General features: G+C 46.0%; 2 protein-coding genes across 2 annotated transcripts; one reads left to right on the forward strand and one right to left on the reverse strand.

Moving 5' to 3' along the window:
* The first annotated feature begins 3,010 nt into the window (after positions 1-3,010).
* Positions 3,011-5,847, forward strand: LOC6587184. Its single transcript, XM_026984511.1, has 5 exons — positions 3,011-3,506; positions 3,576-4,204; positions 4,756-5,062; positions 5,300-5,451; positions 5,530-5,847. Exons 1-5 carry the CDS (start codon positions 3,011-3,013, stop codon positions 5,845-5,847), a joined length of 1,902 nt encoding a protein of 633 aa, XP_026840312.1.
* Positions 5,848-6,008: 161 nt separating this feature from the next.
* Positions 6,009-6,962, reverse strand: LOC6587237. Its single transcript, XM_002013264.1, has one exon. The coding sequence runs from the start codon at positions 6,960-6,962 to the stop codon at positions 6,009-6,011; it is 954 nt and encodes a 317-aa protein (XP_002013300.1).
* Between the last annotated feature and the right edge of the window lie 6,362 nt (positions 6,963-13,324).

A 13,324-nucleotide genomic window follows, 5' to 3' on the forward strand; every position in this document is an offset into this window, starting at 1 on the left:
GAATGGAGAGTAGAGCTTCGAAGGCTCGATGTTTAATTTATTCTATTTATTTAATTTATTTGTATAGCATAGTTCATGCCAAGCTTACACATAAGGCGCCATCATCTGCAACTGTTACATGAGAGAGGAAATTGTCCAAAATAAGTCCAAATACCCATAGGGAATAAGTTCAAATTTGGGGGCTAAGGAGGCTGAGGAGGTCGAGGAGTCGGTTCGGGGCTCTGTTTCTTGGGGGCCTTTGCGCGGCCTTTACCTTAAACTATAATCTTAAACAACTCACATCACAAATGACTGTAACTTTTGTATTAATACTCAGAGCTTTACTATTGACTATTTTAACGCTTTACGCTTTATGCTTAACTTAACTCAACTCCTAACTAAAACTAAACTAATCTAAACATAACTATTTAATCTCTGAACTACTGCCAGGCGAAGGCCACTCAGGAAGAGTCTAGCCAGCCAGTCCTCGCCCTTCGCCTCACTTCCACCTCTTTATCACCCCCTAACCAGTCTAATGAGAAATCAAAAATCAATAAAAGAAATCCTGCATTTATCTCGAAACGCTATTTTATATTTGAAATGTTGCACATACGCAACTGGTGTCCAGCATTTTTCAAGCGAAATGCTTTCACTCTTTCACCAAGTATGGCAATCGAGGCCAGTGATATCAATTGCATGTGTGCGACATACAAAACCATGGCCGCGGCCGGTGCAGAGCAAAAGAAACGGCAAATTTCACTGGAGCCACCGAGGCGTAGCCAGGCCACATTCAGAAACAGAAACACATTCGGAGGCAGATACAGAGATGCAAAGCCAATGCCAGAGCCAGAGAAGACGTTCAGCCAGTTAGTGCCATCCCACATGGCCAGCCGGCCGGCTGGGAGTGTCTTCCTGCTACTCTGCCCACGCACCCCCCGTCTCGGGTATCGTATCCAATGTCGCTCCAGAAAGCACACTCGAAAAATCTAATGAAAGTTGCGACCTCCTTTTTGCATTTGCAACGTGCAACACGTACGCCCATTTACCGCCGATGCCCGATCCCCGATCCCCGACGCTCTGTGCGATGGGGTGTGTGCACAATGTCAATGAGATGGACATGGGCGATGGACATGGGCGGAGAGTACGGGGCCTGCACTCGCTCTGGGGACTGGGGACTGGGGAGCACGCCCCGAGCTGCAATTTATGGCCGTTGGCATTTGGCATATAAATGGCCAAAACAGCCAAAAGTCTGCCGACTGGCTCGTATATCTTCTCAACTATTTGTGAACAATGTTCGGTTGCCTGCTGCAGCCCAGCAGCAACTGGCCGTGAATTTCAAGTATTGTCGGTGAAAGTGTTTATTAATACAATTTCTTTTTTGTCTCTGCGTGAATTACAACTGGAAATTTATTGAGCAGCGAGCACACTGCTCTTCAGACATCAGCCTCAGCCCCATCTCGTATCATCTTTATTCTCAGCTCAGACTTTTGTATACAAAACCTCGAACTTTTGCCACACTTTCGAAATGGCAGAAATTACAAAAGTTTTCCCGTCAACCGAAAACATTAAACCATAAATCTAACACAGAAAATCCTTCGAATAGCCAAATCAAGTCGGAAGAAGAAAAGGACGGCCATGAAAAGTTTTCGCGCTCGGTTTGTCTGTTTTTTCATTAGTGGAAAAGGCAGAGGAAGGGCACCGCGCCACCTCTCGAAATGGCGTCTAGGTGTCAGACACTTTTTGTCTGGGCGGTGTCTCAAATTTCTCCACCCTCAACAACACAACCTTACCTTCCCAGACCACGCTGTTTGTGGTTTCCGTCCAACGTGCTTGACGCGCTGGCAACACCAAACTTTTCACTCAGCTTTCACATTGACAGCCCGAAAGTAGGCAAGCCTTTTTGCTCTCAGTCTCTTCGGTGTATTATATTTCGAAGTGTATTATTTTTTATACCTACCCTTTGCTTGCGACTTTTACCACGCAGTAGACAAAGGTGCAAGCATTTCCATTCTAAAAATATATTTTACAGGAACTTTCTAATATCAAAATTTATTATTAAGTTGGTCCTTTAACTTTGATTTTAACTGAATGATAGTAATACATATATAGCAGCGTACACTTAGCGAAAACTAGCATAGAAAATTTCAACACATCCATACTTAAATTAAATATCCAGTTTATAAATACGAACCTAGCGAAATTAAGTAGAATTCACTTTGATTTAAACATAAATGTACTAAAAAGTCTTTTTCATACGGCCCATATTTATTATAAATATAAAAAACACTCGAAAATATAAAAAGAAGTCTTTAATTTTGTAGGAAATATATTTAATACATACATATATGAAAATATTGATTTTACAATTTCCACTCTCGAAGTAATACATTTTCAAATCTAAGTCGAAATATTCGATTCTCAGGCCTTTTTTCTCTGGCAGTGTATAGTAGCATAATAACTAAGATTTTCGGCTAAGCTTTTGCCTCTTTTCCTTTTGTTTGTTTATTTGCTTTTAGCTTGCAGCAATTTTCAGGTGTTTTAAGGTGTAAATGATGGAACATTTCTGGTAATTCTGTGAACGCCCCCGTTTGTTTAATAGGCGGGGATTAGCAATGGTAATTGGGAATTTTCCAAAGGGGTTCGGTCCGACCTGTGGCGCCTACTATTTCATAATTTTTGTGGAATAACTCCATTGCATAATGGTCGAGATGTGCGAAAAATTGGCCACAAGTCGACGCAGCTGTGGGTCGTTGTGTGCACTGACCATGACCATGCCGGCTCGGAACAACAACAACAACAACAACAGAGACGATCAGAAGAAGACGAAGAGCCGACCGACCACTTGGCGTTGATGTAAAACAATTTCCGTTATTGGGCCATGTGCAAAAAAAAATGTGAGTGAACTGAATGGGGAGTAAATTTGGCTGAGACTGAAAACTGATTATTGTATAACTAGATGAGGTCCGGAAGATATAAAACCCAGGGGTCAGCCGGCCATCGGGCTCAGTTAAGATTCAAGCCTTTGACCAACATGTTGCTACTAGCTTGCTGTGTATTGTTGTTCCAGCTTAGAGGAATTGCTGGTAGTGTCAGTGGCAGTGACTTCTCCCACGTTGGATCCGAGGAGCTGCAACAGTTCAAACAGTGTGTCCGTGGAGCCAGTGGCCAGCGGCCAAGACTGACCGAGTGCCTAGGACGCTCAGCCCTTAACTTCATACAGCGTGTCGAGGAGAGTGATAATGTTAGTTTTGTGGAAGATTTTTTGACGGTGAAGAGTGACTCTGCTGCAGCAGGGAGATCACTGGCCAATGTGCTGGACACCGATCCGGTCGACTTCCGAGGTATACTCGAGAACGCTGGTGCCGTCATGGGGCAGCGGAGTCTAGAGTGGCACATGGATAGTCTTTATCCGGGACTGATGTTCAAAATAGGACCCACCACGGATGCCAATAGTGTGGCTGAGTTTGTTCTAGATGGGGCAGGAGTGCAGGGGGAGCGACAATTTGGATACGAAGATCCCACAGCTGGTAAGAGAATCTCAATTTGGATAATAATTCAAAAGTTTTACTTTATATTTGTGGACTCCTTTGTCTTAGGTCGTCTGTTGGCCAAGCAGTATCTTTTGCCCTTTCTGCTGGGCTTGAAGTTCAATCTGGTGGCTCTGGTGCCTCTGCTATTTGCTGGGATCTGCTTGCTGCTGAAGAAGTCTCTGTTCTTGGTTAAGCTGGCGGTCTATGTCAGCAGCTTTCTGGGCTTGGGCGGTGTCGTCAGCTCTTTGGGTGGCTTGGGTGGCTTGGGTGGCTTGGGTGGCTTGGGTGGCGGTCTTGGCGGCTTCGGCAGTTTTGGAGGAGGTTCGAACTTTGGATTCCATGGAAATCGACCTGTTGGCCACTTTCCCGGTAAGACGACGGTCTTTGGCCATGGGGACGAGCTCCATCATCAGCACCAGCAGCAGTACGATGTGCACGAGGCGTCACCATATCGTCGAAGCGAGCGCAAAGTACGTTTCGAGCAGCCCCGTGCCGCAGAGACTTCGTCGCCTGCCCCTAAGCCTCATCCACCCACCGAAGATCGCTTCTATGACTTTGAACACCAGCGCAGGCCGAGCAATAAGCTCCTGGCGGCCAGTGTGGAGCAAGAGGCTGCCGGCTCGGCGGACACCTTAATGCGAAACTTCCACACCGCCAGCGTCTCCGCAGGCATGCAGGGCTGGCAGGCCGTGGACGTGCGATCGCTGTAGGGAATACTTAAGTTATTTCTTAGCCCAATTAGCCCTAATATTAGCTAAGTTACAACTAGGCTAAAACGCTGTGAGTGCTTTCCAAAAATGAAAGTTAACTTATACAAAAAGCTGTGTTCTGTTCGGATTCAGTTTTCGTTTGCGTCAAGGTTCAGCAAGCAAGCTGCCATCGAGAGGCCTTCTGCCGAAAACTTTTCTTATTCGATTCCTATCAAAAGTGCTCTGCTCGACAGTGTCGTGCTTTGACAAGCATGTTAATTGGCACTCCACCCCCCACGAAAGGGCGGAGAGCAGCTCCCTCGGGGAGGCACTATAAATAATGAGACAGAGCAGCATCTTGGGCTATTTGAAGTTCAAACAGCGTTGCGTTCCGTTCGCTCAAAGAAGCTCGCGGGAGAAGAGAATACAGTATGTGGCGTGTGTTCTTGGTGCAGTGCATCATCATAGCCGGTTCCTCCGTCCTGGCCATCACTCAAGAGAGTTGGAGACCCCGCAGTCTGGGCAGAATTATAGCACAATGTCTGGGTGGTGCGGAGGTGTGGCATTGCCTAGCCTCCGAAAGTGAGCGATTGCTGGAGACGGCTGCTCGGGACAACAGAACCTGGCGGATCAACGACTATCTGAGCATAGAGCCGCCACCGGAGGAAGTGGTTGCTGCCACTCATGCTCATGGAACAGACCGTAGCGATGGCGGAGCGGTGCGGGAATCAAGTGCGTCGTCTGGCTTTGCTGGCAAGCTGCTTCAGTTGGTACAGGGACGGGCTCTGCGTGTTCAACTTCCCAGGGAGCTGACGATATCGAATGCCATCGACGACTTTGGCACTGAACTGGGCTTTGATCAAGGTACTTATTCGCTAGTAGATGATAAAATCGATAAAATTGTAGGAGGAGGATTTGGTAGTTTTGATGATGTTCTTCAGACAACAACAGATGATAAAAATAAGCTGAAAAAGAAGAAGAAGAAGAAAGATAAAAAGTCAATGAAGAAGAAAAAGAAAGAGAAAAAATCGAAGAAAGACAAGAAAGACAAGAACAAAAATAAAAATAAAAACAAAAATAAAAACTGCTCTAAAAAAACAGGTCGCAAGAAGAAGGACAAAGATAAGCACATGGCCATGATGGGCGGAATGATCATGATGGCTACCGTGGCCCAAATGTTCCTCGGGAAGGTAATCCTCATCGCCGGCTCTGCCTTCATTATGGCCAAAATAGCCCTCATCATATCACTGCTGGTGAGTAGTGGATCCCAAAGCAAACCACAGACCAGGTTGGCCAATCACAATTCATTGGCGCTAAGCCTCCATTTGCAGGGCAGTTTAAAAAAGGGATCGACTGGCCACAGTGGTAGTAGTAGTCCGGAGCACGTGATCGTCACCGGCTCGGGATCGGGCTCCGGACACAGCCATGAAAGCGGATGGCACCGCAGCATGCCCACTCACGATTACAGCTCTAGCCAGCTGGAGCAGATTGAAGAGCCACCAGCCCATGCCCATGATCAGGGATACTATGCCTACGAGATGGAAACCCTGAAGCGGCGCCAATCCAACCAGCCCCAGCTGGAAGAGAAGCTTCAGCAGCAGCAGCAGTCCCGTCCAGAAGCAACGATCCCAACGCGTGGATTTCTCTAGTTTTTAATGTATCTTTCTGTGGTAAAAATAATCTATGATAAAACTAAACTTAAACTGGAGGGCTTTCGGGCGAACGAATGTAAATACAATTTCATATAGATTGAAGATAAGCGATAGATTGATCTTTGGTTGAGTATTTCCTCTGAACGGTAGGTAGGATCTTATCGCGACACCTTTGCCGAAGCAGAAGCTGGAGAGCCGGCTTGGGCCTGTGGCAACCAGGCTTGGTAGGCTTTGTCCTGCATCATCATCTCGTCGTCGATGCTGCGATGGTAGGATCCGCCGCCGGAATCATGGCCGCCGGAGTCGTACTCACCCTGATGGCTGGATGAATAGGTGTGGCTCTGCTGGACTTGCGGATGCTTTACGATTTCGTAGGTGGTCTTCTCGCCCCCGTCGTGGCCAACAAGCTTCTTCAGACCGATGATGGCGCTGATGATGAGAGCTATTTTGCCCACAATCAAAGCCTTGCCAGCCACAATGGCGATCGAATGATAAGCCATCTTCAGAATGGCCGTCTTCAGCAGAACGGCGGCGATGAAGGGTCCTAGATACTTTTTGTCATCCTTCTTTTTCTCTCGTCCCTCGCTTTCGCTTTCGTTGCCGGACAGGAAGTAGCTCATGAGGTACTGCAGCCAGTCCTGGCTGTTCCGGTTCCGCTCCCCGTAGTGCAGCAGACGTGGCAGATTTACCTGCAGCTGGTGGCTGTGCACGAAACCAAGGAAGCGCTCCAGCAACAGGGCGTCCAAGCTCTTGCTGGACATGTGCTCCAGATCTCGATTGTTCAACTGGCTCTCGGCAATGCTGGCACGGGCGGTGCGCGTGTCTTGGGCCGCACTCTCCCGCCTCACCAGGTTAACGCCATCCACAATGCTGAGCTGCTGCACCTTGAGGGCGCGCCCCAGCAGTCGGGCGCCCTGCACTTTGCAGCACCAAAAAATATCCTCGCTTTCGGCGCACTGTCCGTACACATGGCGCACCGTCCGCATAAGTCCGCTCTCCCCACTGCCCGTGGAGTTGTTGGAGGGGGTGTTAAGCTCAAGCGCCCAGCTGGTTCGGTGGGCATGGAAAGTGGCCAACAGCAGGGCTATAAGCAGACCCAGGCGGGAATCCATTATGTCCATATGCCTGATCCTTGTGGTCGGTCCTTTTTCTCACTATCTCTCTCGTGATGCTGCTGCAAACTCTCTTAGCCAACTGATCTTGTGCGCCAGTTTGTCCATCAAATTTATACACTTCACCTTGCCACAATTAGCCAGGCAGCCGTTGCATCCAGTTTTGCTTTTGTTGCCTCCGTTGCAGCCCCGCTGGTGCTGGTGGCTATTTAGAGCGTAATATGCATGATAACTGCCAGCCTGCCTGCAGCTTGGTTTTGACTGAAGCAAAGCTTCGCTGCAGATTTAGTGCAATTGCCGGCAAGCATCAAGCCATCAAACCATCAAGCCCCGCGAACGGACCAATTTTTCTTGGCGCATTGCCGCAATTAGCCTGATCTTGGCAATTATTTTCAATCTTTATATTACCGAGCACCCAGTCCGGCTTAATGATTTTTTTCACCGGCTTTGACTTCGACGCCTCCCACTTTCATCGGGGAGAGCTTTTCTCTACTCATCCAAGGCTTTCGGTTGTCTCGGCTTTCGTTCCGTTTCCACACGCAAAGATTTCGGCATACATTTGTATTTATTAGACACGCTGCATAGAAACCGAAATGAATGCTGAATCTGAATCTGAATCGGTGGAAAATTATAGAATGTCGCCATTTGCAGGAAAGCTAATGAAAGTGCCTCGACTGCGACTGGGAATTATCCTGCGGCGATTCGAATCAGCGAAGAAAATAGCATGAAATGGCATGACCATTGAATGGAATTAGTTATGGACAGCTTTTGTGCCATTTAAATCGAGAGAACTAAATTGATGGCTGCAGCTTTAGGTTAATCAAACACTCTCTAACGCACTGAGATTACAAGGGAAACTGAAATATATTTTAGTCCCTCCAGAGATACAAACACTCAGAGAAAAATGGCATATTAAAACGAAGCACACCCATATTTATATTAAATATTCCGGTTTTAACTACAAATACAGCGAAGTTAAATATAACTAATTTTGATTTATGCGTTCATGTATTTAATCTATATATAAAATGTTAAATTTGTATGAAATATATTTAATCTAAGAATGAAAATACTTTAAATGTATTTATATTATATATGAAATATGTATATGTATTTAAATTAAACATTGACATATTGTTAATGGTAAAATGTAGGTGAAAGTACTTTCCTTTTTCAATAGTAGATATTGGTAAAAAAGGTTTTGTTATGCGTTTTTAAATATCAGTGTAGATTTTCGAATCTCAATGCTTTTTTAATGGGTGTAGTTTACACTGAAGAGTTTTCCTGCCCATCCCCAACGGCACTGTCATCCGCAATGGGTAGTTCCTTTGGTATGTCTGCACTCCTCAAATATTTTCACTTTTTCCAGACCGGATTTTATGCTTCTGTTTGCCAAACACGTATCTATCTACAGTCTACATATTCATATGTACATATATGTGGGCAAAATTTGGAGTAACTCAATTTTTGTAATTATTCATCACCCTCTTAATTTGCGGAATCGTGTGTGAAACTGGTTAGCATGTTGTCACACTTTTTAATTCAATTATTAAATTATTCTAAGCTAATTTAAAACTCAGGTTACACATGAAGACAAGAGTGTAAAAACCGGTCCAATAGCTTCATTTGTTTTTGCAGAATAAGGCATACTTTTGGGCTGCCTGGAGAAATGTGAAAGTATCTGCGGTAACCTCTCGGGATTTTTGTTCAGTGTAGCACTGGCACTGCAGTGTATGGCAACGGCAACTGAACAACAAACGAACGGAGCAACACCTTTGTATCGCATCGCATCGCGGCATGCATAATTTATGCCAAGCGCTTTTCATTTATGAAATATTAATTACAGAAGCCTCGCTGACGAACATCTAATGATGGGATTTGCAAGTTTATCTCGGCGTAACATGCCACGGCCACTCGGCACGGACACGAAAAGTGTAAATTGCTTTTACCCTGGTTGGCTTATTTTCTGGCGGAAAAGTGGCAACCCACAAATGTACATTAATGTTTGATTGTTCTACATCTAGAGGACTGACTACTGGACTGTACTACTGAATACTGCAATATTGACACACACTTGCCGCTGCATAATGTGCCATCGATAATTTATGATAATTCACGTTTTGGCTTACACGCAATCCACGGACCATTCCCTGTTAATGGCCCAAAACGCCTGGCCAGTGGCAGCAGTGGCCAACAATTTGCAGTAATTGGCATTTTGTGTTAACAGCAAACAAACGAACAAAACGCTCCGCTTAGCTTTGCTTTGCTCGACTGCCAGCCCACCGATCGATGCCTAGAAACAAACAACTCTGGCGACGAACCCTCTGCCAAGATCGGCACGAAACTTTTACCCGACTCCTCTGGCGATTTATTTGGCCTTTGTTTATCCGTTCCACCCGCCCCGGCCCGGCTCAATGGGGCAGAATACACCATTCTGTGGGTTGCAGCAGGCTGGGAAACTGTTTTGTTTTTAGTTTATTTTCGTCGCGATTCGATTCAATGCTGCTGCTGCTGCTGCTGCTGCTGCTGCGGTACCGACTTAAACAATTGCATAAAAGAAAAGCTTTTGGTTTCTTGTGTCTCTGTTTTGGGATTCAGTTTTTCTCGCTGGCAACAAATTTTTCACTTTCACTTTGTGTTGACATCTGAGTCGCCCCCGCCAAAGCCACCAATCTTCGGACGATGTGGGCGCCCGCGCACAGGTTGAGATTGCCATTGCCATAGGCAGAGGCAGAGCCACAGAGGCAAAGCCACAGAGGCAGAGTCAGAGTCAGATTCAGAGTCGGAGTCCGCCCCCACCGCACTCTCTTCAATCAAATTAAGTGCTAGAGGCCAATTACGTTTCACTCTGACCCCCGAACAACTGATGAACTGCACCTCAAAGCCGGACGGACCGTGACTATCGCATCCGATCAGTCTGGACTGTCCGACGTCCAGCTGTCGTGATGAATTTATTATACGTTTTGCCCGGCACCGCAGCTTCTTGTCCAAGTTCTAGTACTTTTTAAAAATTATACATTTCTTTGTTTGCTTTTCCCCATACCCAACAAAAACTATATTTTCACTTGCCCTAAGCTGGGCTGTATAACGCGGAGTCAATTCAATTTGATGTCAAATATTTCGTTTAGTCCTATGGCCTAAAAGCCGGCTAGCACGATGTAAATCTGCCTTGCGTTTGCTAGACTAGAGCGGAGGAGCAAAAAAAATGTATGTATAAATTTCGCAAAAAATTTCAATTTCAATTTGCCTGCGGCAACCGTCATGGAACTTGGGCCGCAAGTTACTCAAAACGAGTATTGGGGTATATAAGATTTGTAGTGAAAATGGATGTGTGTAACGTCCAGAAGGAATCGTTTCCGACCCCATAAATTATATATATTCTTGATCAGAATCAATGGCCGAGTCGATTGAGCCCTGTCTATCTGTCCGTCCATATTAGCGCCTCGTGCTCAAAAACTATAAGAGCTATAGCAACGGACTTCTGTGATATGTCACTGTAACAAGTGTGTTTGAAAACTTTGCCCTACCCCCTTCCGCCCACACAAAAGACGAAAATCTGTGGCAACCACTATTTTGAGGATAGGAGAAAATTAAAAACGCACAATCATAGAGAATGGCCATATCTACCAGATTGCCGAACCTTGCCGAATCCGAATCAGATCGGATTATAATTATAGCCAAAAGTAGCAAATAAATTTTCAGCGGCTACGCAGCGCCCGACGACACGTTCTGACTGATTTTCTGTCTCTCTCGTACGCACTCTTTTCCGTTTAATGTAGGCATACTGACTAAGTACCGGGTATAAATGTAGAGTTGCGGCCTCCGCAGCAACTCAGAACGTCCCCCCCCCCCCGTTTTTATTCTGATTTAACTTTAGCTGAAAATGCTGCTTTGCATTTGTTTGTTGCCGAAATTATTTGTGGACGCAGCCACGATGTGTCCCCAAGCGGGGGTATGTCCTTGTTATAGCAGATTTTGTTTTTCCCGTCTGTTTATAAATATAACTCTCGCGCATAATTCAATTTGGCGCATAACACTCAATTATGGCAGTGCCAGCAGAGCACTCACTCGTGCATGAGGGGTGCAAGACAGTGTCGAACATTTTTGTGGTGAAATTTTTGGGGGACTGGAAGGCAGGGTCTGTGTCGCTCATACGAGTATGAATGGCAAACGCAAAGTTCACAGCCATGTTAAATGCCAATCAAGATGGCAATGGAGACCAAGCCATCGACGTGGCTGTGGCTGTGGGGCCGCTGGAAAAGTCGGCATCTGCTCATCAATCAACGTGGCATGCCACAACGCCAACAATAACAGCAACTTTGACATTGCCATTGAAGAAAGCGACGTGGAGCCAAGAGATTTTCACAGACATCCCCAAAAACAGCAGCATCACATTAAACATTTTCGTTGGCTACATTTTAAGTGAATTTAATGCCATGGCATTGTCACTCCGGGGCCACAGGCAAAAATGCTCCACTCCAATCGCCTCGACAGTCTGTGTGCGTCCATGTCCAGGTCCATGTCCACATTCATGTCAGGCTGTCGGGCACAAACAAAATTTCATTTCATTTTGAGCATTATAATAATTTGGCCGCTCTTTCCAGTCCGTCGTCCAATTGTTGCAGACAGCTGACGCCCGGGGCGTGTACTTAATCCTTGGAACAAATCTCACTTGCAGCATTTGCGCAAATAAATCACAATTTGAATATTTTTTTGGGATGCTACAAGTGCGTTTTTGGGGTCTGCCCGCGGTGGTTGACAAATGACCCAGGCGTAACCCCTTGCTATCTATCGCGCCGTACCGTACCTTTTTCCTCAAAAATTATTTGTCTCCGGTTCAATGCCCTGGAAGGCGTCCCCAACGACTGGCCATGGATGATAAATTGAACGCAAGGCGAACGTGACAACGACCAAAAAAGTGAAAGCATCGGAAACGGAGAGAAAATACTAGCCAAGGAATGGACCAGGGACCTGGCACCAGCCACTAGCCAACAGCCAGTTTTGGCAACCTTTACCTCAGTCGCCTGGGGATTGGCAGCAGCAGCCAGCCCCAGAGTTCACTGCACGGATTGGTGCATGTAAACATGCCATACGGGATCAAGATATATCATCAGTAGGAGGAAAAGACCATGAGAAGGCAGTGCCTGCCTCTGAGAAGCCCAGTGTGGCATCCACCAAACCACATTCGATGAAACTTTCATATCTCCCCAACGAAGGGCGTAACTTGAACTGCCGACTCTTTAAATTCAATTGTCATTTGCAGCGATTTGATGTCTCTAATTAGACACAAACACATTGGGGTTGAGTGCCCGACCATTACGCACTTTCGCGACACATGAGAATTTAATTGGCAGGCAAGCAGCATACATGTGGCATGTCATTGGTCAGCATCATTTTCTGTAACTGAAGATGGGGTCTGTGGCGGTCAGGCTGCAATATCTTTGCCACTCTCTATTGGCCGGGGTGAGGGGCGCCAAAGAAAGCGAAAAGCAACGCATAATAAACGTTAACGGTAATAGTAATGAGAAAATGCTTATACACGATCCACTGAACTCCACACGTAGCTCTCTGTCATAGCTGTATATATCTATCTATCTATCTATCTATCTATAATCTTTCTCTGGCTAAAGACAGCCTCTGCACTGCCTCTGGCTGTGGCATTAACGGCGTTGTGGCCCTTTGCCTGAGAAATCAATATTTTAACACATGAAAACTGTAAGTGAAAAAATGGGTGTTAACCCATTGATTGGTCTGACATACCGCCAATTGGGAGTGCCACGCGACAGTTGTAGAAAATGCAAGTGCATTTTTCTTCGCAGCACCCAAAGCAGGCCTAGCGCTTAACTAAATTGTTAGCCGATTAAATGAAAATCAACAACAAAAACAAAATATTGGCTCGTGACTGTCGGGCCGGAGCGGATGTCCAGCTGGATGGACTTGACTCTTGCACAGGAGATGCGGAAAGCTGTCGGCTTATCGCGCCCGTCAGCACTGATCCCATATAAAAGTTAATTAGCGTGAGATTTGTGCGAGCGGCCGGCGGTAAACTTTGATTAACGTCAATGTAGCGTCAAGACAAGCGATAAAAGCCAGCTACAGCTATGAAAAGTAAATAAAAACCGCACACACACTCGCAGGTATTTTCTTTTCGCTTTCTTTTGTTTGGGAAAATTGCAATTTTTATTGCACAAAAAGCTGGGCTGTGAACAAACCCCCTGCGGCATGAAATAGAAATAGAAAGTTAGATGCGGCCACAGGCGAGGGTCGGGTCAGTTCGGGTTCTAGCCGGAAAAACCGAAAGTTAATTGGCCCCTCAGTTCGCGTTGGCAGCATTTAACCCGTCAAAGGTTTTCGCACTCCGC

This window comes from Drosophila persimilis, unplaced genomic scaffold (assembly GCF_003286085.1).
Source record: "Drosophila persimilis strain 14011-0111.01,24,50 unplaced genomic scaffold, DperRS2 tig00000000-arrow-pilon, whole genome shotgun sequence".
Taxonomy (NCBI): Eukaryota; Metazoa; Arthropoda; class Insecta; order Diptera; family Drosophilidae; genus Drosophila; species Drosophila persimilis.

Coding starts and splice junctions, on each gene's coding strand:
- LOC6587237 (XM_002013264.1), bottom strand. CDS start 6,962: ATGGATTCCCGCCTGGGTCTGCTTATAGCCCTGCTGTTGGCCACTTTC.
- LOC6587184 (XM_026984511.1), top strand. CDS start 3,011: ATGTTGCTACTAGCTTGCTGTGTATTGTTGTTCCAGCTTAGAGGAATT. Junction 3,507..3,575: donor ATACGAAGATCCCACAGCTG/GTAAGAGAATCT, acceptor CCTTTGTCTTAG/GTCGTCTGTTGGCCAAGCAG. Junction 5,063..5,299: donor TGAACTGGGCTTTGATCAAG/GTACTTATTCGC, acceptor CTAAAAAAACAG/GTCGCAAGAAGAAGGACAAA.